Source organism: Electrophorus electricus, chromosome 4 (assembly GCF_013358815.1).
Source record: "Electrophorus electricus isolate fEleEle1 chromosome 4, fEleEle1.pri, whole genome shotgun sequence".
Lineage (NCBI taxonomy): Eukaryota > Metazoa > Chordata > Actinopteri > Gymnotiformes > Gymnotidae > Electrophorus > Electrophorus electricus.
The window spans coordinates 14704827-14731782 of NC_049538.1; the positions used below are offsets into that span (position 1 = coordinate 14704827).

Sequence of the window (26956 nt, forward strand, 5' to 3'; positions counted from 1 at the left end):
TTATATTTTATATGGGCAAACACCTCTGACTCTTTAGAAGAGAATGCATTACAACATTTAAATTTATGTGTGTTTAAAAGTCAGTTAGTTGGGTTTCAATGTGAATATGAATTTTTAAACAGGAATACATGGAAACCTGGTTATGAACTCACGTATAAAGAGCTATTCCCCTCCACACATATGCTGTGCAGTTGGTCTCGTGGTGACAGCCGTGATAAACAGTGAGTCACAGTCATCTGTGCCAAAACCCCATACCACTGTTTTCCACTGTATCCACTGCTCACAACTCCCCTTTCTTGCTCTCTCCCAAACACAGGACCTTTTCAAAGGTTCCCTTAATGCTTCTCACTGTTTGCATAACTGTGCATGTTTTCCCTCTCCGTAAACTCTCTGAGAGCACCAAACCTTTGGAAGTAGGCTATACTTGGGCATGTACATATGGTATGCTTATATCATATGTGCTTAGTATTGCATATGTGTGAGATGTTTCTGAATGGAAAAGGGGTCTTTTCTTGCCCCTTTCGTGCACTCCTTCATGGAAAGAAACACAAATGCGAATCATAGGCGAACCACTCATTCCTCCACAGTTACTGGTCTACAGTGTGACTCACATGTGAAGAATGTGGTGGGTGGGGCTTTAGAAGTTATTAATATCTCTTCTCCTAAGGTCTGCTAAGTTTCCAAGGGTCCAGGCCCAGTCATTAACACTGTATCTTCACAAAAGGAGTGAAGTATCTCCATATTTGGAATGTTTTTTTTCAAAGCAGTTTTTAATTCCTAAGCCTGTGGTTGGGTATGTGTATGGGTGTGTGCGTGTTAGTCGGCAAAGAGAACACCATCAAAAGAGCTCTATAATGAAGGTATCCAAGTGAAGGCTCATAAATCAGTTCCGACCAAACAGTCAACTTATCATCAAATAATCAATATAGTTAATGTACTTATGCAATAAACTCTTTAACTCTATCACCTACCTATTTATGAGTTCAGATCATTTTTGAAATGTGAGAATTTAGGTTTCTCAATCATATTTTTCCACTAGTGCAGTATTCCTATTAGACAGGGTTTCACATAACCTTTTGATCAAATTAAATCCAGTTCAGTGTGCCCACACAGTCTTCCCATCACAATTCTAGAGGATGTGAAATGGATATGACATGAGGTAAAAGTTTGTCCTAGCAACAACAGAGACAGAAAACCACAAGCAATGTGATTACAGGACATGACCACCGCCTCTGTGCTGGGATACTCTGACAGATCCATCTGCACAGGGGTCTGCACATACGTCATTGTGCCTACGAGGGGAATTCCTCAAAAACAACGCAGCAAACTACTTAGCTGTTCAGCGAATTTGGAAGTAAATGCATGCCCCCTGGTGGACAAGAAAACAATTCCGTAACATTAAAATTGATCTGTTTTGTCGGGTTGTTTTTATTGAAACATCATAGTTAAGTTTTATAAATATTTGCACCTCAGCTGATAAATCATTGGGAAATAAAGTCTCACATTTGAAGTACAAAAGTTAAAAAGATCACATGTAGCTGTTGTCCATATATTGTGTTTATAGACGTGAAGCTTCTAAATCACTTTTGATTTTCCACATTTCAGGCATATAAACACGTATAAAGTTTATTGTTACTTTGTACCTATTATTATTTTCCTTAGTAGAACTTTACAGTTCATGTTTAGAGACTTTTATTTTGAAAAAAAAGACAAGTTTCCATCTTGAAAGATTTTGGTCATGGTGTGTTGATGTGGCCCTGTGTATACTGCAAAGGTATCTGAGCATTTTAGTGGGCTGTATATCGTTAATATGGACAACACCGGTAAAGAAAAAGAGGCTATGGCTCTCATGGCAGAAGCTGAAAAGAAAGTAAAGTCCTCGCAGTCTTTCTTCGGCTCGTTGTTTGGGTGAGATGTCACAGAAGAGGCTGGTCTTAATCATGCTAACCTAGCTAGCTAGTTGCTTAATAAAATCATCCTAGCAAGCTATTGGATGTTATTTAAGTTAGCTAGCTAGCTATGTTGTCTATTCATTTGCTATATGTATAAACTAAATCGAAAGACAAAAAAGGATTTTCCTTATCTAGCTAAGCAACACCAAACTGATTATTAGAAGAAACTGTGTTTTCCTTAATTGCTTTTCTTGCGTAGAAAGTCAAAGTTAACCCTAGGGCAGCTAGCCAGACAGTTAGCTATGCTCTCTGGATTGCTAGTTAGCTAATGTATTGCACAACTAGACAGAACTGTTCTAGAGATAATAAAATGTAGCTTGCAGTTGAGACAGTATATATTTATTGAAGTGTTATATTTGTAACTATCTTAACTAATAGTTTGTTCTTAACATTACGAAAGGTAGTTAGTTTAGCATAGCCGGCCAGCTAGTGGTCTAGTCATATAAACAGCTGGTCAGCTGATGAAGTTACGTCGACAGCTAACTAGGTGTCGAAATGCCGGCGAGCTCTATTTTAGGAGTTATAAACAAATCGCGATTTAATAAAGATTTTCATCTTTGTTTTCTTTTGCGTTAATAATAATTTGTGTTAATAATGGCATTTATTATTAGTTAAGCTCAGCGTTCATGCCCTCGATGAAGAACACTTCAAACTGTAACTGAGATGGTTGGGAGTTTTTAAAGCCCCGTGTTTTTTTTTTCTCTTTATTTTTTTAGGGGCTCTTCAAAGATGGAGGAGGCATGTGACATGTATGGGAGAGCAGCTAACATGTTCAAGATGGCAAAGAACTGGAGTGGTAGTCACAATGGGCTTTAGTTCATTTTAACACATTAGTGTGTCATGCTTCATTTACTGCCTATATGTTACTACAGATGTTTGATTCAGGATTTGGAAGTGGTGACTGTGTGTCTGGTTTCAGATTTTTATCAGAGTTTGTTTGTGTCGTAGCTGCGGGAAATGCCTTCTCCCAGGCTGCACTACTTCACCTACAGATGCAGAACAAACATGACGCAGCAACTAACTTCATTGACGCAGGAAATGCTTTTAAAAAAGCAGACCCACAAGGTTCGTTTTCTCTGTCCCTTTTAGAATCAGAATAAGAAAAACTTTGTCTACTTCATTTAAAATGGACATTTTTCTTTGGCATTGGCATATAGAACACACACCATACACAGTTAGACAGTGCAAGCCAGTCATTATGATTAATTTAGACTAATTTAAACACTTATATAAATATAGTAGGCATGTAATGCTGTTAAAGTTGCCTGGTTACTTTTATTTATTCTTTATTAACTACTTTTATATGGCTATTATGTGGGGAGTAATGTGAGGTCTTAGTATCTTATTTCTGAAACGTTTTGGTGCTTTAAATAAAGCCTTGGAAAAAAGACTGAAAATTGGTATTTATTTCACTTTTTCTGTTCTACTTCTGCAGAGGCCATAAACTGCTTGAACAGAGCCATCGAGATTTACACAGATATGGTGAGTCTTTGATCTAACAAATCCAAAGCAAATAAACTCATGTTCCGTTTTCCCTTCTGTTATGCAGAGTTCAGGTGAATCATTTTTTAAATACTACTGTGTGTAATTGCTTATGGACTGGTATCCTGTGGGTACAGCTATACGGGGCTCCTGACTGACTGCAATTGTGACCACAAATATTAATTTGCGAGTATTTAATTAATTCATGCGGCAATTATGTATTTATTTATTTATTACTTTTTTTTAACGTTTTTATCTTTGTATGTATCTGATAGGCTATAGCGTCCAATCACATGGACGTGTCCGCCTATCAAACGCCTGCGTGCTCGCAGGATTTCGAGCAAAAAACAAGCAGCTGATCTGAGCTGAGCCTTTTTTTTTGTGAAACCATGGGCGTGAAGAAAGTGGCGAAGCGAAAAATATCAGATTTTTTTCCACACAATCTACATGTCAGACCTTAAGAGACAGCTCAGCCCGGGCCCGATTCTGTTAGCACCAGTGGACTATTGGACGAGGTACACGAAAATGTACTTCGGCAAGCATCCACTTCACGCAAATGTACAAGCACAGAAAGACATTTCAGTACTGCGTGACTCGGGTATGGTAGAAGAATGTGCATTGCAAATTAAAGATCTAGTTGGAAATCGGATTCGTAACTAATGAATCATTAAAAAAAGACTGAAAAACACGGCGAAAGGTATAAAAACGAACGCGATTCCTTTATCGCAGAATGCGCCTAATGAATCTCGTGCATACGAAAAAACATTAACATATTTGACTTTTCAAAATCTATTGGCTCCAGATTTTTTTTTTCTTTTAGGTCTAGCTCCTTAAGCTATTTTTTTTTGTCTGCAGCACTAGTTATAGAGTATGTGTATCTGTTAGTGATCATTTGTTGTATGCACAACATGCTCAATTCATACCATTTATGTACATTTAAGTAATGAGTTCAAAGGTCAAATTTATTGTCGGTTGCCCTCCCCCACGAGTTGCTCCTACATAAAGCAGTTCAGCTTTTAGTTCTGTTTATAGATCAGGTGGACTTTTTTTGCACATGCTACTCTGCAATTATTTGTTTCGAAATAAAGTTTGTATTTTGAGCCAAATTATTTTGTTTGTTATATAGTTAAAGGTCAGTGGAATCAAGGCTTTCAAGTTCTTATTTCTAATTCACACTGTTGTAAAAAAGTAAGGCAAAATTAATTAAGTGATTGACTTCCTGCTTTCTTGCAAAAGCGATTGCAGAGAGTGAAAAAAACTAAATATACTTTAAAGTGGCGGTCAAAAAGTCAACGATTCAGTAAGTTTTTCATGATTTATTTTGACATTGTTCAATTATTCAAAACCTTTTCTTCAAATGAAAGGTTTCCAAGTTTCAAATAAGGTATGGTAACCACCATGCAATTATGATTTGTGTTTTGGTGGGGGTTGGCTGTGTCTCTCCATGTCATGCACTGCTGCCTGTTATTTATTTATAGGGTCCCATAACAGAAGATGACTTGTATTACATCCTTTCTGGAAGTTATTAAAACTTGTCATATTTGTATGTTATATGTTCTGGCTTTGTATATCAGCAGCATATTTCAAGTAAAAATTCCAGTAAGGGGTATAAGGGTAATTTCTCAAAACTGGAATTGGGCCTTTCATTTTTTTTAAGGCTTTGCTCCAATCTTGACAGCTGACGGCAAGCACGTCTTTTGTTTTAATACAAAGATACATTTGGTTTGTATGCAGTCACACACTTAGCGATGCCTATTTTCTAACTGCTCCTGCTTCATTATTGGTATTCTTGATGAACAGCTTATCAATTTTTTATCATAGGAATTTATAATCATAGGTCCCACCAGGGGGTGCTATTTTGCCAAAAATGATATAAACATGTTTAATCATTTTTGACTAACCGGAATACAAGTGAATTATGTTGCACTTATTTCTTGTGTTATAGGGTCGTTTCACAATTGCAGCAAAGCATCATGTCACCATTGCAGAGATATATGAGACTGAGCTGGTCGATATTGACAAGGTAAGATGTTGTGGGGCTGCCACCTTCTGCTGAACCTTATCTCTGCATTTAGTGAAACGTAAACGATGTGAAGGGCGATGGAGTCCAACTTGTCTAGTGTGAGCAAGTCACCCAGCTGCCTCCTGTGTGGTAAAAAAAACCCCAAACATACAAAATAAAAAAAACCACAGGTTACATTGGAAAAAGTACTTCACTGGCTTGCCGTGGCACTTGTTGAACATATTTTCCCCATGGCTTTATACCTTAGATGAGGCCACTTGTGCTATGCAGAATAATGCTTCAAAGTAACATACCCTAAAGCCCCACAATACATACAAATGAGATTAAACATGAGTGACATGAAAATGTGGATATATTTAACTAAAGACGTGGGGGTTCATTGGGTGTATTGGAGAGGAGAAAGCTACTGAAGTGCTTTTAATGCAGTCCACTTTCCCAGGCTATAGCTCACTATGAACAGGCAGCAGACTACTACAAAGGGGAGGAGTCCATCAGGTTGGCAAGTCCTTGTATTTTAATATATTAATAGTATATCACTATCATTAGTGAGAGTTAATAATTTATTCTAATGCTTACATTCTTAAGATCTGCTCACAAATGCTATCTTTCTGTTTAATTTGATATAGGAAGAGCTTGATCAAGTTACTTTTTTGTTTTCTTTCATTTCTGCAGCTCAGCCAACAAGTGCCTGCTAAAAGTGGCCTCTTACGCTGCTCAGCTGGAGCAGTACCCAAAAGCCATTGAGATATATGAACAGGTGCATATCCATATGATTTCTATACTTCCTGAAAGTTAGAGACTGTAAATTAGTCTGGAAGTACTCTGTAATAATATAAACAATTCCATTTAAGTGCCTACAGTATCACAGATGAAAACCAAGAGAAGTGTGTTCAGCAAAGAAAAATAGACTCATTGAATCTGATATTTTCAGTTCTGATACAGTTCTGATGCTTTTGAAATCTGATGCCTATCAGAAATCTGATACATACCTGATCCATGCCATTCAACCGCTGTATAAACCTTTAGGTCAGATTTCATGTGACTTTTACTTCAGTCTAGCTTGACGTTCATTCAACAGACAGATACAGGTATTCCTTTCTGGAGAAGTAACAGCTGTGATTGTATATATAGGCCATATTTAAAAGCTAAAAAGTGAAGGAGAACACACAAAATTCAGATTTGGGCTACTTTTACCTCCAGAGCAAATATACCTCAAGTTTCCTTAATTTCTAAGGTATTTGAAGGGTGTTTGACAGTGAAGTAGCACAGTTCACACATGCGTACACACACAGTTCTCTGTCTGTTGCACTCACTCTCTGTATGTCTGCTTTTGTGTATGTGTAGATTGGGACACATGCCATGGACAGCACTTTGCTGAAATACAGTGCTAAGGACTATTTTTTCAAGGCAGCTCTGTGCCACTTCTGTGTTGACATGCTTAATGCCAAGGTACATATTCAGAGTCTACTTCTTGATCAAGCAGTAGCTATGTCTATATATTTTCACCCCTTGTCTCATGAGTTTTTATGCCATGTGGAATACTAGCTGGCTCTACAGAAGTATGAAGAAATGTTTCCAGCCTTTTCAGACTCACGAGAATGCAAATTGGTAAAGGTGAGGTTTCGCTTGTCTATTACTATTTCTTTGTTCTATAGTAACCATATGCACTTCTGGTAAACCACCACAGAATAAACACTGGTTAAGAGCATTCATCTCAAAGCCATCTTAAACAATTAATAAACCATGCAGGAGCTTTATATAAATTCTGGCCCTTATAGCACTAAGACGTTTACCTGACGCTTTTTATCCAAAGTGACTTATAATTATGGCTGAGTACAACTTGAGCATTTGAGGGTTAAGGGCCTTGCTCAGGGGCCAAACAGTGGCAACTTGGCAATGGTGGGGCTTGAACCCACAATCTTCCAATTACCTTATCCACTGAGCTACCACTGCCCTGACAACTTAAGTACGGAGGTCCGTGACTAATCAAACTTTGAAGTTTGCTTGGAATTATGTGGAAGAATATGCACAACTCTAGAGGTGGAAAAGGGACAAATTAAAGAAAATTCAGGCAGCCCAGTAGAGTCAGAAAAGTCAGAAAAGAGAGATGGGTTGCGGTATTCTGGTTCCTTTTTTTTTTTTTTTTTTTTTTTGCATAGTTTGATTTTTAGTAATATATCATGATTGCCATTCTTCATTTAGCTCATTTGTACTGTATATCACCTCTGATTCTCTCGCCCATCTTGAGAAAGGTTAAGTCTGCGTCCTGGATTATCCATGATCAAACATTAAAGACAGCAAACACTTGCCCACAAAGAACATGTGGCACATATTTGCTGTCGTTATTTATTTTCACTTATATTTTACAGAAACTTTTAGATGCCTTTGAAGAACAGAATGTTGATGCTTATACTGACTCAGTAAGTAAGCCTTTTGACCTGTGCTATTGAAGCTAGTCCTGGCAACATTTTGGTTACAGTATAATGAAAAATAGAATATTTTAACTGCATGTTTTCTAATACAAGTATCACACTAAGATGTCTGATGCACCAGAGTAACTGAGCTCAGTTTTGTCTGTTGAATAAATAAGTTCACAGTTTATCAATAAACGAGTTTCGCCAAGAAAACATGTGAAAACTGCAGAGAAGAGTAAGCTCTGTTCATTCTGCTGCTGCACTTTAAAAGTTTGATCAACCCCACCCCACTGTCTTTCTTCCCTTTCAGGTAAAAGAATATGACACGATTTCAAGGCTGGATCAGTGGCTCACCACAATGTTGCTTCGCATCAAAAAAACCATGCGGGAAGACGACAGCGACCTGCGTTAATGCCCTGCTCTTCCCTCGTCTCCTGCCCCCCCCCCCCCCCCCCAACCTCTTTATTTCCTTCTGCAATTCTCCTTGAATCCTCTGCAGGATCAACTTCCCCCTTGCCTTTTATCTTGCTCATATCATCAGCTCAGTGACTTCCTGCCCAGGTTGTATTTTTTTTTCCCTCCCCTCGCTCCCTCTCCTCGTACCTAGCTGCCTCTCTTTCTTTGGCCCGTGCTGGTTACCTGGCCTGCGTTCGCACCTTGGGAAACACTAAGCACTGAGCAGTGCCTGGCATGTTTAGAATAGAGCCGAGGAACAGTGCCTTAGAACTGAAACCAGCTGCATATTGGTGTGAAGTCTAGCCTAGACACATTCTGTGGTATCACACTTTGTGCTCACTGACATGATGAGCACTTTTAGTACTATGCACAGAAAGCATTTTTTTTTGATAACTCTGCAATGATGCTGTATTCCACAGTGTAACATTCTGGATGGCATTTTTTAAAAATGTGCCAGTATAAAGTTCTAAAAACTTATTACTGCATTTTTCCTTGTCATGTTTTCCCTGTGTAGCCTCTAGCTGATCCAATTATTTTTCTCTCTGGTTTCTTTTTTTTTTTTTTAGACATTGATATTAAAATGTTTCAAATGGCTATTTCTGTTAATAGTCTTTAAAACAATGAAAGAAATTAAATGGATGAAATGTGTACATGTTTAAATGATGAAAGACTTGTTTATAGTGTGCATAGCATTTGCTGCAATTTCCATTGTGTTTTGGATCAGTTGGGTTTTGAGAAATGGATATAAATAGTCAAATAGTACAAATAGTTCTTTAACCAATTAATCAATTTCTTGTATTTAGCCAGCTCTAACAAAATTTATGAATGTTTACAAACTGTTATAAAAATCATGTAGGTGCTTCCCTTCTTTTGTATAATGTGTAATAATGATATTTGAGAGTTTGACAGTGGTTCAATGGATATGTTTGTGGCCAAGCTGCGGCCATGTGGAAGGTCATGACTGACCTAACTACTGCCAGACATTGCTCTAGGCTCCTGTGACATACAGTATTCTAGCAGATATAAATGCAGCAATAAACACACCACCAACCACTAGTCTGTTCATGGGTGAGACCCTAGGCTGCGCAATGGAGTCCAGAGGCCACCCTAGCTGCCACCCTTGGGAACAAAGGCTACAAGGCAAGATAAAGGCAACATGTATGGAAGTCAGTAAACTGACAGAGCTCCAGAAGGGCATTAATATTGAAGCTGGTGTCTGGGTACAGAATAAATAGTCGGTGACCCAGATTCTTTGAGGTGTGGAGTTTGTTAGATAAAGGTTAAGAGTGCTGGCAGCCAGGCTGCAGAGAGGCCAGAATGGAGGAGTATCCTGTAATGCCCGTTTTGCTAACAAACCATCCACAGTATAGAACCCTGTTGGGCGATCCACCAAGAGCTGAAAAAGAACCATGTGGGACGTGCATATGGGAGAATGACTCGTCTCATAAAACCAGTGCTCAGTGGTTAAAGTAGAGTAGGAACAGCATTACAACAGCGGGTGTTCACAGGCAGATCGCAAACATGAAGGAACAGTTATCTGGGCCTGATATGATCTATGCCTAGTGACTGAAAAAAACAACAGCACTGCATGGTTGACTTAACAGAACAAGTTTACCTACTGTTAGTTACCATTCCCTTCCTGGCTAGCTAGCACAGGGTGGGACAGTACTGGGCATTGGTTAGAATTAGAATTAACTTTATTTTCCAGCCAAGGCAGATAAATCATCTTTGGTTTCAACAAGAGAAGTATACACAAAGTCATTGACACCTACCATGGAAACACCTCACAAAAACTGCACAAGTTACAATGACCAACCTGATTTGTTAATAAGTTTGATTGCAATCATTGCAGATATATATTAAAAGGCTTTGTGTATGTGTCTGTGTACATTCTACCTTAGGCAGCTAACTTTGAATGACAATTACAACTGAGACGGGTGTAGAATACATAATTGAAAAGGTTTTTTTAAGGTTTTATCAATGTCAACCAACTCCATTTCTTTAAGATTAACTGAGAGGTATGCCTGTCTTACAACTAGCCTTCTGTATACACTTTACTTTTGATTTGCCAACTGTAGTTGCATTTTGAGGACTGCTGAGCTGTATTTGGAATTCAATTAATGAATTAAGGTCACATAGGAGGGAGGAGGCGAGATGCTGAAGGAGTGTGCCACTGGTCTTGATGGACGGTAGTTTGAGTCAAGCTGTATTGGAGGCTCGAAGGCAATGTGGTGCAGAACAGGGTTTGATTAGTGCTTTTAGGTATGTGGGAGCTGGTCGTTGTCTTTGTAGGTGAGAGTCAGTGTTTTAAATGTGATGTGAGCCACTATAGTAAGCCAGTGTAAGGAAAGCAGTACCAAGGTGACATAGGAGAACTTGGGGGTTAAAGGCAAGCTGTGCAGCTGCATTCTAGATGCGTTACTGGGGTGTGATGGCACACGGGGAGGCTTGCCAGGAGCAAGTTGCAATAGTCCAGTCTTGAGATGACGAGGGACTGAACAAGTGGCTTCTGCAGAGAGAAATAGCCAAATTTTCCTAATGATGTAGAGAAGGAACCTGCATGACTGAGTCAAGTTCGTAATATGGGGAGAGAATAATAATTGGATATCCAGAATTACCCCAGGGTTTCATGCCTTGTCAGTTGGAATGATCCAAGAGTTTTTCAGCAAGACCCCAATAGAGACATCTCCAGATGAGCTGCCATTTAAGAAGCGATATTTGCTAGGCCTGCCGAGATATGTACCAACAGTGAATATGCTGTTATGTTCTCAAAAAGATGGTTTAGAGTTTCTTTGCTAAGTTTGCTACTTATGAAAGATCACACTTCATGTGAACAAGTATTTTCTTATAAGAATACTTAGGGAAAGTGTATTTTGCAAGATGTGTAATGCATAGAAGTGGTATGACAAACCAAATGAGGATATGGCCTCACTAAGAGAGTGGGTATTTAGCACAGAGGACTGACAGATTTTGTTAATCTTGTCATTAGAGAAGGTAACAAAATCATCACTTGGGGGTGGGGGGTGGGGTGGGCAAGTGTGAGTGAGATGCAGATGCTGTCAGCGTTTCCTTGTAGGATGTTATCTTAGCAGGATTTACATCAGAGAACCTTTCTGGAAGAACATGATGAGGAGATTGGTGTGAACATGTGGTTTCCTCAATGTCCTTTCAGCTGCTTTAACTTCTCTCAGGTTGCTGTGAATGTATTTATGTGTGTGGTATGACTACACTGGTATTTTGTTGTGTGAGTAATGGTGTGTGTGGTGTGACTATACTGGTGTTTTTGTATGATTTGTATAGGAAGTTGTCAGTAGAGAAACTCTTCCATGGCTAGAGGTACCTAACTAAGGTACCTTTTATACCTGCATTTATCAAATTTTCATTTAGCAGACACTTTTATCCAAAGCAACTTACAATTGTGAGTACAACTTGAGCAACTGAAGGTTAAGGGCATTGCATTGTTTTGTATGTTTGTCTGTGTGTGTGTGTGTGTGTGTGTGTAATTGCCTGGCATATATGTTTACTTGGGCATGTTTGACTTTCTGTATATATTTATGTAAGTGGGTGTGTGCATGGGTGTGTGCCTGTCTTGGTGTGTGTGTGTGTGTGTGTATGAAGGTGATGTGTACGCCACCCAGGAGAGCAGTCCTATGCCAGTAGCAGAGGCTCTGGACTGGGTGTTGGAGATTCTCTACTCTCCTCAGATTGATACCAAGGATGAGGACCCCCACACCAGTGACCTCGTTGGGGGACTCATGACAGTGAAGGACACACACTTGCACCCACATACAATCATTAAACATATTCATTTTTGAAAACAATCAAAAGTAGTAGGGTTTGAGCTAGTTATACAGGTTTCTCCCCTTGGGATCCATTAAGCAGGCAGTGTTGTTGAAACTAGGATGGGGGAATGTTTTCCTGGTTACTGTGTTTTTCTTCAGTGTTCAGAAATAAACTCACATCTAGGGATTAAGGTTTAGAGTTAGTGTACTGGAGTTATATTGAGGATTAAAGGGTTGGGATTACTTGACTACTGTGTGTAGGTAGTCTGAATTTTTAAAGAAAATTCATGTGTGCACATTGTGTATAATAACTTAAAATATTGTATGTAATATCCTATGTGTACCCGCAAAGAGGTCAGATATGAGCTTTTAGTTCTTCTTTTCTACCACCGTCTCTTTCCATCTCTCTCAAACACATATACACACACATACACACACACACAACGACACATATATGCACGCAATTTAAAAAACAGATCATTTATGCTAACAACTAATAAAACAATAATAAATCAGGAGCACACATAGCAGTGCATGATGGAACAAATAGCCGTGCTTATTATCAACAGAAAAGTAAACAGTTGATGTAACCTGAGCATTATACAAAAAAGAATTATGATGCTAATTAAGTTACTAAATGAAATACATTTTTCTGTTAACATTAATTAGTCTATCAAACAACATGAATTGTGCAATTAAACTATATAAATTTGACTATTAAATCACACTGTGGAAATGATCTTTCACAGAGCCACATCAAATGCTGAGTCACAGAACCACATCATATGCTGAGTCACAGAACCACATCAAATGCTGAGTCACAGAGCCACATCAAATGTTGAGTCACAGAACCACATCATATGCTGAGTCACAGAACCACATCAAATGCTGAGTCACAGAACCACATCAAATGCTGAGTCACAGAGCCACATCAAATGCTGAGTCACAGAGCCACATCATATGCAGAGTCACTTGAGTACTCTTCTGTCTCTGAATGACATCCCTCCACGTGTGGTGCAGACCATAGAAAATTAAGACTCATGGGACTTTGACATCTTCAGCCTGGAGGGATTAATAAGAAAATTAAACTATTCGGTACACACATGCATGTTGTTCTTCTTTCTGAACTACCACTCCCATATGTCCTGGCTCACAAACAACGGTCCTGTGATTCTAGTCTGCTAGCTGTCCATAGGTTTAGGATGTGGGTAATAGGTCTTTTAGTATTGCTGCCCTTATCCTCTGGAACTCCTTACCGACATCTCTTCACACTTGAGCCTCTCTTTCTACAAAGCCCATCTTAAAATTGCTCTTTTTGCAGAACACTTTCACTCCCCCTTAACTACTACTTCTGGTTATCTTTTTTGTGTCTTTAAAATTGTAAAATGACCTTGGGTATGTGAAAGGCACTATATAAGTCTAATTAATATTATTATTATTATTATTATTATTATTATTATTACATTGAAAGAATCCTGTGATTTTGATCAACTAATCTCTCCATAACTCACAAATGTCGGTCTGAAATATATGATCCAAAATGTAAACTGAGAAAGAACACAGTTGATATTTAAAACTTTTAAATCCAGGCCACATTTGATGCTGATATTGTTGTAATGCAACAACAGTGATGGGAACTGTTCACTTAATTAGAACAATTTAAACAGAGGGGAAAATGTAAAGAAAGAAAAAGGTCATCCATGCTAAGTTATATCTAGTCACTGCCTCTGTGTCTGTAACTGTAAGGGAATAGTTACTTTTGTATCTGGATGTGTAACACCATGTATTCTGTTATTACCCAACCCTGCACCTGAAATCTCTGTGAATGATGACAGATCACACTCACCTGGAATTTCTGAGATTAATGAGGATTTTCACATCACAAAAAAAATTATTTGCAAGTTGTAGCCTTCTGTAATATCTTGTAAATTAGGCACAAAAAGCTTTCAGATGGGTGCTTGTGAGGTTTGTTTACACATTTGCTTAGCAACATGGATGATTAGGTTTGTTTGTGTATGATCATATTTCTTTACGTGTATCAGATTTGTTTGCACATATTAGCACATATTGCACATATTAGCTCTTATATTTGTTCTTGTAATGTGCGCTGGCCCGAGTGGCGTAGGGCGAGGGGCAGGACGCACAGACGAACATTTATTAACATTTAAAGACACAAAGGCACTCACACTTATCACAGACAAGAAACATGAAATGGTTAACGCTAAACAAACACAATACACAAGAATACATCTAACAGAAACACGTTACATTTAGATATTATGCCGACAATATCCAAAACCCTGCACACTTTAACAACGGTTTATATACGTTAAGACGAATGAGGTGCAGGTGTGTGCAGCTGTGGTTACAGACAAGACAGTCCTCCCACTGCACGTGGCGGGCCGAACTACGTGACTCGCGGGAGGCGAGTGTTCCCAGACAGTTCTCAAGTATGACCTGATTTTTGTGCATGTACAATCAGATTTGTTTAGATATATTATGGTCAAGTTTACCCATCTGTATGAACAGATTTGTCTGTTTGAACAGTTTATATTGTAAACTTTGAAAATCTCTATCTGCTCTTACTCTGTCATGGTGATTCTGGATGAGGTGACTAGCCAAGTCTGGATGAGCTGGCAGCTCTAATTGCAGTGATGGTGCACAATGTGGACAACCCAGGCCGAACAAACTCCTTCATGTGCAACACTGGGAGTGAACTGGTATATCTATCCTGTACGGAGACATGGGCCGTGCTAGAGAGAGGCGCTATGCTGCTCTCGCTTTCCAGCTCTAACAAGAGCAACATCTTCAAGAACATAGAAAGCTATACATACTCTCACACACCCCTGCCCCATCCTATAAAAGGTGTGCCTGGCTAACAACTAGCCTGCGGTTTACACACTTTTGTTTTGTCAGCTGTATTTGCATTTTGAGGACTGTTGATCTATACTTGTATAATATAAATATAGTAAATATAGTATAGTGTAATGTGACCTATTTATTTAATCCTGTTCAAATTTAATCCTGATAATAGTTAGCTAATTTAATACTTTATAGTGGTCAATCTTGAAACATGTTTCTTATAGGTGCATCAAGCAACATTTCCTGTTTCCAGCTGAGGCTCCTGGTGTACACTGATGCGGTGAGGAAGAAGACCGTCAGGAAGATTCCTTTTGAGGCCCTGGGTCATCGCTGCAGAGGAGTATGCAAGAAATATTAATCTAGTTACAAGAAGGTACCGAAACTTGGAAGAAATAACAATATGTAGTTAACTTCCTTATATCAAGCAGCTAACTAGTTAACACCATGTGACCTAATGTTAAATTGGCTAACCACAGTGAACACTGACTAAATAACACTGCTCTTTGTGAAGGGGACAAGTTTCTACTTAACTATATATTCCTGCAGGCTGAACCAATGGCAAATGAGAGGGACATATGTATAGGCTGTTTGGTGTCATTCTACCATACATCAGCATTTCTCAAGCGCAGCCAGTGAAACAGCACAGTCATAACAGCACTGTCCTTGAGCTCAACCAATGGTATTGTAGCATTATGAAGCAGTATAGCACTGGAATTCAAATGTTTAGCATGGTTCAACTTCCTATGCAAGCGCTGCTGCATATTCTGTAAATTGTTGTGAGAAACTTTACAGTACATAAAAAAAATAAATAAAATAAAATAAATTATATATATATATATATATACACACATACATACAACTAGTGTCAAAGAATGATTTTTTTAGGCAGTAAGCCACTTGCATTGCTGCTAATGAGTGCTGATTGGTTGGTGAGCTGGCACTGCAGTAGCAGAAATGCTCCCCGTCTTCAATCATTGTGGAATGTGTATGATGTTAACACATCTAGCCAGTGGTATTTTATACTGTTCTTCAAGGCAAAACTGCTTCATCTTATTCAGGTTAGATGGGTTTCATTGGTGTACAACAATCTTCAAGCCCTGCCACAGATTCTCAATCAGATTGAGGTCTGGACTTTGACTACGCCAGTCCAAGACATTTCAACATTTCTATTTAAACAATTCCATGGTAGCTTTATCAGTATGTTTAGGAATATAGTTCTGCTGGAAGATGAACCTCCATCTTAGTCTCAAATCTCTGGCAGACCAAAACAGATTTTCCTGAGGAATTTTATCCCATCCATTTTTCCTGTAATCCTGACAAATCTTCCAGAATGCCCACAGCATTATGCTTTTTCCAGGTCATAATGTAACAAGACACCAAGAGGGTTGAATACTTCACAAGGCACTGAATATTGTCTTTTTAATCCTCAGTAATAATCGGATTTATAAAATATTGCATAGATGCTGTCCTATCAATGCTAAGTTGAACAGATTCCTTGATGTGAGTCATGCCTGTATATTTTGTTATTGCACTACTGAGACTCGAACATTTTTAATGGTCATTTACATATTCTTTTTGGTTGTTTATTGTAAATATACTTTGCAAATCTACAAGACTTAAAATATTTTATGTATATATGAAATCAAATATAATAATTTGTAATCTATTGTATTAAATAATTTGTTTTTTGTTTGTATTTTTCCACTGTTATTTTTCATACTGTTAGATGTGAATTATCTATTGGTCTATTATCTGTCTATGATCTATTTATTGTTACTGATATATATTTTTGATGTATAATTTGAACTATGGCAATAAAACAAGCAAACAATAGCACGATCTAGAATCATTTTGTGACGTTTGAGGCGAGGCAGGACGCAGAGGCGAGCCGTCGCACACACAAAACAGACGTTTCGGAAAACACGAACTGGAAAACACGAAGAACAACACTTTCCGGACAGATCACCCGATAAGGCAACCTACAGCAGACAGTGTACACAACGTACACTACTAAGCACACATGGGATCATAAACCGACGAAGACTGACTTACATACAAACACTTAAATATAAACGCTAATGACGAGAGAAAGGTGTAACAACACATAATCGACTAACAAGGAGAGGGGTGGCCAGGTACACACACACAAACCAACATCACGCTGACATGGGGCGGAGTCTAGGAGGAAGGGGCCGTGCAGTGACACATTTAATTCTAATCTGTTTCTGGTGTCATCTTTTAACTCCTCTAGTTTTATTCAGAAACAATATTTTATGCCTTTAAAAAAATTATGTTCCACCATATTTTTTTTTATTTCAGTAGTGGTATGGACTTAAAGTCAGCCTCCATAAAGATGAGCAGTTTTTTTCCCCCCCAAACTTTCTTTTATGATATTAATGCCCCTGGTATCTATAACACATATAAATACTGTCTACTTCAAATATTAGACCAGTTTGCTACAAATTAATCATATATGTAATTACTCATGCACATTTAATGCCTCTCATATGAAGTAATGCACTCTCTCTCTCTCTCTGTCTCTCTCTCTCATACTGTAACTGAATAAAAAAAAAAGAATTTCCTTGCCCTGGATGGCTTTTCAATGAATGACATGGGGAGTAGCGCCCAGCCTTAAAAAGTATGTTAGGACTGTCAAACAGCAGAATTTTCCTTTGTACCTACATTTGTCATTAGTCATTAACCAGAACTGTATGACGCAACCTACCCCAGGTTACTTCCTTAGATATGTGCGAGGTGATTTGGAAAACAGCCCTTTCTGAAGCGTGCTACTCGCTTCGCTGCTGCGTATTGTCCAGTATCCAACTAAATGTATAGTCGCCTGACATCCCACACCCCTGACGAGGCGCAAGCGCTTGTTTCTTCAAATATGTAACCTAGATCTCGGGATGGAGAACTCAGGAGTATACTTAGGGTTGGATTGGGACTAGGCGATGTAAATTAGTAAAGATCTTTTTTGATTAGCTGTGGTGTTTGCTTTGCGCTTTTAATCACAGCAGTTCTGAAAAGTAACGATTGCCCAAACGGTAAGTTCGTTTTTATTTTACATCTGTTTAGTTTGTTTCATCACTTATATACCTAATTAGACTACACATCCAACCATGTATTGTTTGTTTAAATTAAGTGTAACTGAAACAGCATACATTTGTGTTAATGTTAGATGTTCATTTTGTTCGGGGAAAGGGAAGAATATTCTGATACAAATAATATATGGGGATATAAGACCGAGTTTTGAGCGATTCATGTTTAATGGCGCCCTATAGTTACCCCCTTTGGCTAAAGGTTGACCAAATATGTTTTGTGACACACAAACGCTTACAAGAAAATATACCATAGCATAAACTCATTATATAGATGCTGTGTAGCCGCAGATACCATAGGAGTTTGGGTCCTTCAATTTAGGCATGGCTGGAACGTGCCGTGAGTGGTATGCCGGGTGTATCTTAATGGCAGTTTCATTAGGAAGGGGGTAGCTGTAGCAGAAACTGCCATTTGCTACCTGCTTCCTAATTCCTGGGGCGAGACAGGGAGGGAGGGAGGGAGGGAGAGAGAGAGAGAGAGAGAGAGAGAGAGAGAGAGAGAGAGAGAGAGAGAGAGAGAGAGAGAGAGAGAGAGAGAAACTACACACATTAATCCACAAATCTAAACACATTAATCCACAAATCTAAACATACAAGGCCTAAAACACTTATTCAAGGTGTATGTTTATAGTCATTCAATTATAATATTCTTTGTTGCAATGTATGCTTTATCACAGTGTATGGCTTAATGATTTGGGGAAAACATATATTTGCTTTTTTAAAATTTCGAATCTATGTTGTGATTTAATTCTAGTTAAACTAGTTAAAACATAGTATCAGACATCCACCAGGCATGATTACAAACTTATGTTGTTTCTAAATGAAAGAAACTAGAATAACTGAAGCATGTGTTGTAATTGTTTAATTAAATAGCACTCTAATAGATCTGTTACAGCTGTGTTAGGACAAAAAAATTAGAAAGCAATAAAAAACATATCTCAAGCATCTTAATAACATCATCACTAATGTGTGATTAATATCAAAGTTCTTGTGATTTGAAAATGATATTCTTTGTTAACTGCTATTTTGATATGAAACTGATTAATCATTCAGCTCTAAATTAGTATTATCAATTTTCTTCCACAGATTGCTGATCATCTCATCTTACATTTCATCTTGAGCAACTAGAACATAATTTATAAGGAATGCAGCAATGCCATATTATAATGCATAAATTAAGTGAAACTGAGACGGACTAATCAAACATCATCACCTGCATATTGTGCTTATAGATGCAGACCCACTTCCTTGTTTAAAATAGAGGAAAAGTCCTAGTAATAAAATGCGGCGCACAAAGGCTTTTATTGTTATAATGTTCACTAGCTCGTTCCTCATAATCTTTTATTCAATGTTTAATCCGCAGTTTATGAACAGTCAGACACTATCTGAGGAAATAGAATTAGCTACTGTCATAAATGAAGTTCCAGTGGTCAGCACTAACATTGTCATTAACAAAAATGTGAGCACTGAAAAAAAGAAACGCACCAGAACTGAAGGAGTTCAGCCAGTCACATTTTCTGCGAGCTTTAGAGAGTTTATTCCACAAAACAGTGCTTTCTGGAACAGGAAACTTCACTCCTTGCTCAGGCAACAGGCTAAAGCAAATGCCAGTGGACACGTCCGACCAAACTCCCACTGCCAGCCTGAAAGTTCAGAGTCCCTGTATATGAACATCCCTGATTACAGAGAATACCCTGAGCTGTACCAGGACTTTGTGCGAGGAATGGAATGTCGGAATCCACGGATAATAATTGACCAGCCAAAGAAGTGTGCCTCAGTCGGTAAGGTTTTCCTTCTGTTTGCTATCAAATCCGTGCCCAGGCATTTTGAGAGACGCCAGGCTGTCCGAGAAACCTGGGGCAAAGAGAAGACGTACCCTGGAGGGCTGGTAGTGAAAACGGTTTTTCTTTTAGGCACTTCATCCATGGATTCTCCTAATCTGGATAACCTGGTCACTTTTGAGGCTAAAGTATTTGGGGATATACTTGTTTGGGATTTCCAAGACTCTTTTTTCAATTTGACCCTCAAAGAACATGTCTTCTTCAAATGGGCTCTGCATAACTGTCACCACGTGTCCTTCATTTTTAAAGGAGATGATGATATTTTTGCAAACACACCAGCAATACTTCATTATCTGCAATCACTTGAACCTGAAAAAGCTTCAAAAATGTACATTGGTCAAGTAATCTTTAATGCCACCCCATTAAGAAATGTCAATAACAAATATTATGTCCCCAAGACATTCTATGAAGGTGCTTACCCAGCCTATGCTGGTGGAGGGGGGTTTCTCTTCCCTGGAGCACTTCTCCAACCTCTGTATCTCATCTCCCAGTACATTCCATTTTTCCCTATTGATGATGTTTACACAGGAATGTGTTTTAAGGCCCTGAACATCTCCCCTGAAAAACATAATGGCTTCCAGACTTTTGACATACGTGAGGAGGACAGGAGCAATGCATGTGTGTACAAGGACCTGCTATTGGTGCATAGGCGAAGCCCCGAGCAAAATATCAGACTGTGGAGGAACATGCACAGTCCCCTCCTTACATGCTAACTTCATCCTGGATCCCACAATCTCTGTTACAATCCCTGTCTCTCATTCTGTGAGGTTGTCTCAAGAACTGATTTACAGGTTGTTGCGTTTTTTGGGGGTGTTTTTTTTTTCCAATAATTGCATAATTATATATTACATAAGTGCCATTTAGTAAGTATAGATAAAAACAGAATATGCCCCTGTAACGTTGCCCGAGTGCCGCAGGACGTAGAACAGAACGTACAGATTCCCTCGATTTTGTGGAACATATAATGACATTTAAACATGTAAGACAATAGTGGCACTCACACATAACAGTAACAGCGAACATAAACACACTTAACACTAACATGGGCTACACTAACATGGACACTAACATTACGCTGACAAACAAACAATGACCAACAGGGAGGGACACACTGACAGGGATTTAAATAGACTAACAAAACACTAAAGATTAACCCCGTACAGGGGCATGCCATCATGGGGGTGTGGCTACAAACAGGAGTGAACCCCCGGAAGGCCATACCACGTGACTTGGGTGGGGGGGAGGGGTTTGACTGTCCCGTGACAGCCTCAGTTTAACTTTTTTTTTTACAATCATTTTACTGGGTTTGCCACAGAAATGGAATAGTAAGTTGACTTTCTTATGAAAAAGTATAACGTTGGTTTATCTGGACCATAAAGATAACTATATAAAACTGTACATTTACATTTACGACCACCAATGGTTTCAGTATCCCTTTAAGCAAGACAATGCATCAATGCATCAGTGATTGCATTAATGATGCAAAGGTGATCGGTGTGTGTGATTACTAGACTGTTTTCATAGAAGAGTTTGTTTTTTAAATTTAACCAGAACAAACAAATCATGATTTTACTTGTCAAATTCAGTTTGATTTGTTTTAATTTTGTTGTGTTTTCCAGTCATAGGGATTTTGTTAGGGATAAAGTAAAATGTTTATTCCCAGAAGTCCAGTGTCCCAGAAGTTGCAGCTCTGCTACAAGTGTATTACACTTTGGTTACACCTCTTATCTGTTGTGAGTTCTGTTTTTAAAGGGCCTATCAAAAAAACAAAAGAACTGCTTCTCTCCCACCAGTGACCACTTTTTATATTGTGGGCGGAAAATAAACCTGATAAACAAATAGAATTACTGAAAGTGGCAAACCTACTGGTTCACGCTGATAGACAAGCTATACCGGAAGATTCTTGAAAAATAATAGAACAAGAACAGAAGAATCCTAAAAATGTTGAATTACAGGGACTTCCATCTTGTAAATGTCATGAACACAATGGAAAAATATGCTTACATTTACATCAGTGTGTTTCCTTTGGTTCTATTTGTTTAAGAAAGGAAATATGTGTATTTTCAAACTTAAAGATTTATCATGTACAGTTTTATTTATTTATATTAGATGAGTGTGCTGTCATAGACTATATGTTATTTGAGCTCTCAAGAGATGGAGTTTCATAGGTATCTGTGAAAAGTACATTATTTTGTTAACAACATTAACCATATAAGAAGCACGGTTTGAGGGGTACTGGATACTTATTAAAGCTTTATGAAAAACTGGTGTGATTGGCAACTCTGTAGTGTATCACTCTCCAATTATCTTCTTCCATGTGGTCTTGATATAGTGATAGTAGGGTTAAACAAAAGTTATTGCTGTGCATATGGATTATATTTCATAGGCATTACCCATAAACTTGTAATACATTATTGTTTTCAAGCACAGCAGGAGTATCTGGGGCACCTGCAGGTGAGTCCACCGTGGTAACCTGGCCAAGAAAACACACGTGAACAGCTCATAGAGCAGCTCATAGAGAGACATACAAAACAAAAAAACAAAAAACAAAAAAACAAATGATGGTGCACCAACCATTCATTCTTTAAAAGATACATATTGTAAATGTTTTTTGTAACTCAGAAAAAGAACCAATAAGCCAAAAAAAACTAGAATAAATGGGGAGAGAACATTTTATAGATTATCTCAAAAAATATTACTAGGCCTGTACCAATAATTACATTTTAGATGATCATTAATTGCCAAATAGCTAATGGCAATTAACAAATTTTTCATTTTTAAATTTGTGTACAGTTTTCGAAGACCAAGACTATGGCTTTTTAGCCATTTTTCTTCAAAGCTGTCAATACTTAGTAGCTTCTAGTTGAAGACAGACACAGCTCAAGCTAAAGAAATAACCAAATAAACTGAAACGCTTTGAATACAGTACCAGGCAATTCTTGAAACTTTAAGAGACAGAGGTTGCAACTCCCCAAGGCTCGACTTGGAACAATAACACAAAAATCTACAAAACAGGGATACTCTAGGACCAGTAATGCTATATTTATTGTTTTGCATCCCCCTGTACTTTGTTGTGATAACTGCTTCCCTTTCCATTCCGTTTTTATCATGACAAAGTTTGAAGTGAGCAGTCACTATCAATCCACACCACTGATAGCTGGCTAGCTGTCGTGTTTGACACAAACATTATACATTTGTTCAAGTCTATGTCACAGTAGGCTGGCCACTCACATACCCACTCACAGCACCTGCCCCAGTCCCAATCACCAGCATCTTAATGTTACTCACCTGTTCCTTGTTTTCCCTGTCACTATTTAAGCCCACCGGTCAGACGACCAAGCTACCTTTGGCGTTTTATCAGTGCAAGCCTGCATCCTGAACTTTCTTTTTCCCGCTGCCTTGCAACTTCTTATTTTGTGTTCGCTTAAGACATCACGAATAAAGACTTTTACTTTATCCGTGCCTCTTGCTCCCTCTGTGCCATCAGCATCACAAAAAGTGCAGCCAACTGGGAGCAAAATGAGAAGCCCAGATTGGGCAAACGTGTTAGCTGTTCAAATGGCGGCACTTGAACAGCAGAGGCAGGAATTCGGCGAGCTCTGGTCCATAGTGCAAGACCATGGCCATCTCCTGCAAAGCCTCTCTGTGAGTTCTGAAAACAGAGCTGCGGGAGCTACTGTTCCTCCGGTTCCAGAGTGGGTGAGGTTTCTTATCGCTACCCCGGATGTTTATGGAGGAGACCCTGAAAGTTGTGAAGGATTTGTGGTCCAGTGTGAGCTTTACTTCAGCTACCAGCCACGTCTACCTGATCTCGCTAAGATAGGTTTTGTTATTTCACAACTCACACAGAGGTCTCGCACTTGGGCAGCTGCCCTTGCGTCCACTTCGTCTCAGCTGCTGGCTAACTATTTGTTAAAGAACTCAAGTTGTTATTCCATCATCCATGCTGGGGTAGGATGGGCCAGGCACTGCTAAAGCAGAGTCCACGATGAGCAGCGGATTATGCTATGGAGTTTTGGACACTGGCAGCTGGGACCCTCTGGAATAACCCAGCATTGGTGGATGCTTTCCTCGGAGGTCTGCTGGGAGAGCTGCAGGCTGAACTAGCCTGCAAGCAGGAGGTGGCTACCCTTATTGACGTGGTTCATCTTGCATCACTACAACCATCTCCTGCAATAGACACCACTATCTCAGCAGAGGGTCACCTCCACGGGAACTCACTCCACCAGCAGGACCGGCCACTGCTTTGGAAGAACCCATGCAGCTGGGTGGCACCAAGGTTCAACGCAAGCTAGAGGAACCTAAGAGAAATGGCAAGTGGATAGGTTCTCCAAAATAGTTTACATCACGGATATAGTGGAGGCTGCTGGGAAAGCTCGACATCACCGCGGGTCTCAGGATATCACCCCCAGGCTAACAGCCAGGTGGAGAAAGACAATCAGGAGTTGGGTACTTTTCTTCGCATGTACTGTCAGCAACACCCCAAAACATGGTGTACATACTTCTCCTGGGCAGAATATGCCCAAAACTCTCTCCGCCATGTAGGAATGGGGCTCATTCACTTCAAATGCGTGTTAGGATACCAGCCTCTGTTGTATCCATGGAACCCCCCTACTTCAGATCAGCCCACAATCCAGATGTAGCAAACAGGTATGGGAGGACACTCACCAACAATTATGCTCTTTTCTAGCTGCTTTCAAGAAAAAGGCACATGGAAAACACAGATAAACCCCAAGTTATGAACCCGGAGACAAGGTATGGGTTGCCATGAAGGACAGCCAGGTGGGACCCACAATTAAATCCTAAATATGATGACCCCTACACCATAATCAGTTGGATTAATGAGGTTACATACAGGATAGGCTTGCCAGGGAGCAACCGTGCATCAACGGCCTTCCATGTGTCCTCTCTAAAAGTGCGTTCAATGCTGTTGGAAGGACACAAGAATTTTATTGGCAGTCAAATTGGCTGCATTCTAATGTTGTCAACAATGTGTACTGACAATGGTGTAACTTGGTATAATGATCATGTTCACAGTATAAAACAAAACACTCAAAAGGTAAAATGTAAATCGATACATTGTTACATTGGCTCCCAGTAAAATTTCATGTTGATTATAAAATACTTATAATGACCTACAAAATAGGGAATGGTCTTGCCCCACAGTACCTTAGTGAACTCCTGGTGCATTATAACCCATCACATCTGCTTAGATCAAAAGGTGCAGGCTCTTTACTAGTACCAAGAATAAGAAAATCTAATGCAGGGAGAAGAGACTTTTCCTATACAGCTCCCACACAATGGAATAACCCTCGTACCTCGACATTCCTAATCTAGTCTCTTTTTCTGCCAAGGTACACCTACCCCTGATGTCATGTTGTTACTGAGCCTCAACCCACCTCAGTTGCATAAAAACCTCCAAAATGCCGTATTTTTCTCCATTTTATATATAAAATGCTTTTGGTTTGAGTTGAATACTTTGGCTTTCCATACTGAAAGTACACATTAGCATGTGAAACTGCACGTGAGTATGTAAGAGGGGTTTAACATGCGGTATTCTATGTTCATGCTATAATAGAAACCCCCCTGACTCTGCCCTCAGTAGTTGGAAGTAAATAAAGTGATATTAAAATGTGTACAGTATTATCTGTTTTAGGTGGATCACCAGTAATAACACCGTCAACGTTTAGTTGTCAAATTGAAGTATTCCTGAAATGAAGTTTCTTCAAACTAAAGAAATAATTTTCTTCCCCCTCTTCAATCCGTCGTTTCCTAGATCTAATAAATGCCCCTAGTTTTACAGTATAAGCTTTATATACTGTGAAGCTCATGCTGCAGGGTTATCAGCTCAGCCTTTTCCTTAGCAATTAAAATGAGATGCAATCTTGAAGACAAGTCTTACTGGTTATTTAATACGGAAAGAATGTTGACGGAAATGTCATCTAAATCTTAATGACATTCATTACCAATCAGGCTATTCAATAAAAGCATGTGCGCGATGAAAGACATGTACATTAGCGGTTACAAAATATTTTGTCACTAAACAAATGGTGTTCAACACGGTCGAAAAACCTTTATTTCAAGCCACGAGCCCAACAATTGATTTCCGTTACGAGCTACATGGAAGGAAATACCTTTCTAAAATAGCGATTCCCGACTTGTATAACCTAACAAAGTTCGGCAAGCTGTACAACACGTGCTGCTGTCAACTGCAGACAGCTATTCATTGACAACAAATATGTGGTTGTCGTATGTCGTCACCGTCATTGACCGTCCACTTCATCACACCAGACTGGAAATTACGGTCTAAATGTCTCGAAACAACGTTTTTCCCAGAAGGTCACACAGCTGCCAATATTGAGAATAAGCTCACAGCAATAACTACGAATAATGGCGCTAACATTACAGCATTACATAGCATTACATTACTATCAATCTGTTGCATTGGCCAATTTGGCAGTGTCAAGCGGACTGCAAGACTAAAGGCAAAAAGACCGTTCTCTGGTGGCCAGAGGCGGAATTGCCCAGAGCTGGTGTAACACTAGCGCAACAGCAACCTACAAATCAGCAAATCATTCTCCTGCAGCATTTACATCAGAGCCAGAACAAAAGGTCTGTTTTTAAATGTTTCTGCAATGCTATAAAGCATGAAAATTAACATGTACTGTAAAATTGGAGAGATTGTAGGCTACTTAGGCTACTTATACAGAATTTGTATAGACTTTTATGCACAAGTTAGGGCTCACCCTTCTGTCCTTACTTATAGGCTGTGTGTTGGCCTCATATATACAGTGTTTACAGAAAGTTTCTGGACACATTAAGCAAGCATAAACGAGAATGTGCTAACAAATTTGTGATATAATGCCACTGAGCAGTACAATAGCAGACAGATACAGGTGCTGCTAAAACTACAAGCAATAATATCTGTGTGACGCACTCCTCCTCTGGCTGACAACGGACTCTACAGTAGTAACCATATAAACAATAAATAGCAAAATAAGTAATGAGAAAAGAATAACTGTACAGTCCTAGACTGGGTTCGACCT

At 39.0% G+C, this 26956-nt stretch overlaps 2 protein-coding genes across 2 annotated transcripts; both read left to right on the forward strand.

Moving 5' to 3' along the window:
- The first annotated feature begins 1721 nt into the window (after positions 1–1721).
- Positions 1722–8977, forward strand: napab (N-ethylmaleimide-sensitive factor attachment protein, alpha b). Its single transcript, XM_027023665.2, has 11 exons — positions 1722–1908; positions 2669–2748; positions 2901–3017; positions 3388–3434; positions 5380–5457; positions 5897–5952; positions 6130–6214; positions 6802–6906; positions 7003–7071; positions 7827–7877; positions 8182–8977. Exons 1-11 carry the CDS (start codon positions 1811–1813, stop codon positions 8281–8283), a joined length of 888 nt encoding a protein of 295 aa, XP_026879466.1. The 5' UTR covers positions 1722–1810; the 3' UTR covers positions 8284–8977.
- An 8786-nt stretch (positions 8978–17763) lies between these two features.
- b3gnt2l (UDP-GlcNAc:betaGal beta-1,3-N-acetylglucosaminyltransferase 2, like) lies at positions 17764–21123 on the forward strand. Its single transcript, XM_027023699.2, has 2 exons — positions 17764–18015; positions 19156–21123. The coding sequence occupies exon 2, from the start codon at positions 19352–19354 to the stop codon at positions 20621–20623; it is 1272 nt and encodes a 423-aa protein (XP_026879500.2). The 5' UTR covers positions 17764–18015; positions 19156–19351; the 3' UTR covers positions 20624–21123.
- The last annotated feature ends 5833 nt before the right edge of the window (positions 21124–26956 follow it).

What these genes read in the sequence shown, in the direction of transcription:
- napab (XM_027023665.2), top strand. Translation starts at nt 1,811, where the DNA reads ATGGACAACACCGGTAAAGAAAAAGAGGCTATGGCTCTCATGGCAGAA. An exon ending in TTCTTCGGCTCGTTGTTTGG is followed by an intron (nt 1,909 to 2,668) that starts GTGAGATGTCAC and finishes TTATTTTTTTAG; the next exon opens with GGGCTCTTCAAAGATGGAGG. An exon ending in TAAAAAAGCAGACCCACAAG is followed by an intron (nt 3,018 to 3,387) that starts GTTCGTTTTCTC and finishes CTACTTCTGCAG; the next exon opens with AGGCCATAAACTGCTTGAAC.
- b3gnt2l (XM_027023699.2), top strand. Translation starts at nt 19,352, where the DNA reads ATGCGGCGCACAAAGGCTTTTATTGTTATAATGTTCACTAGCTCGTTC.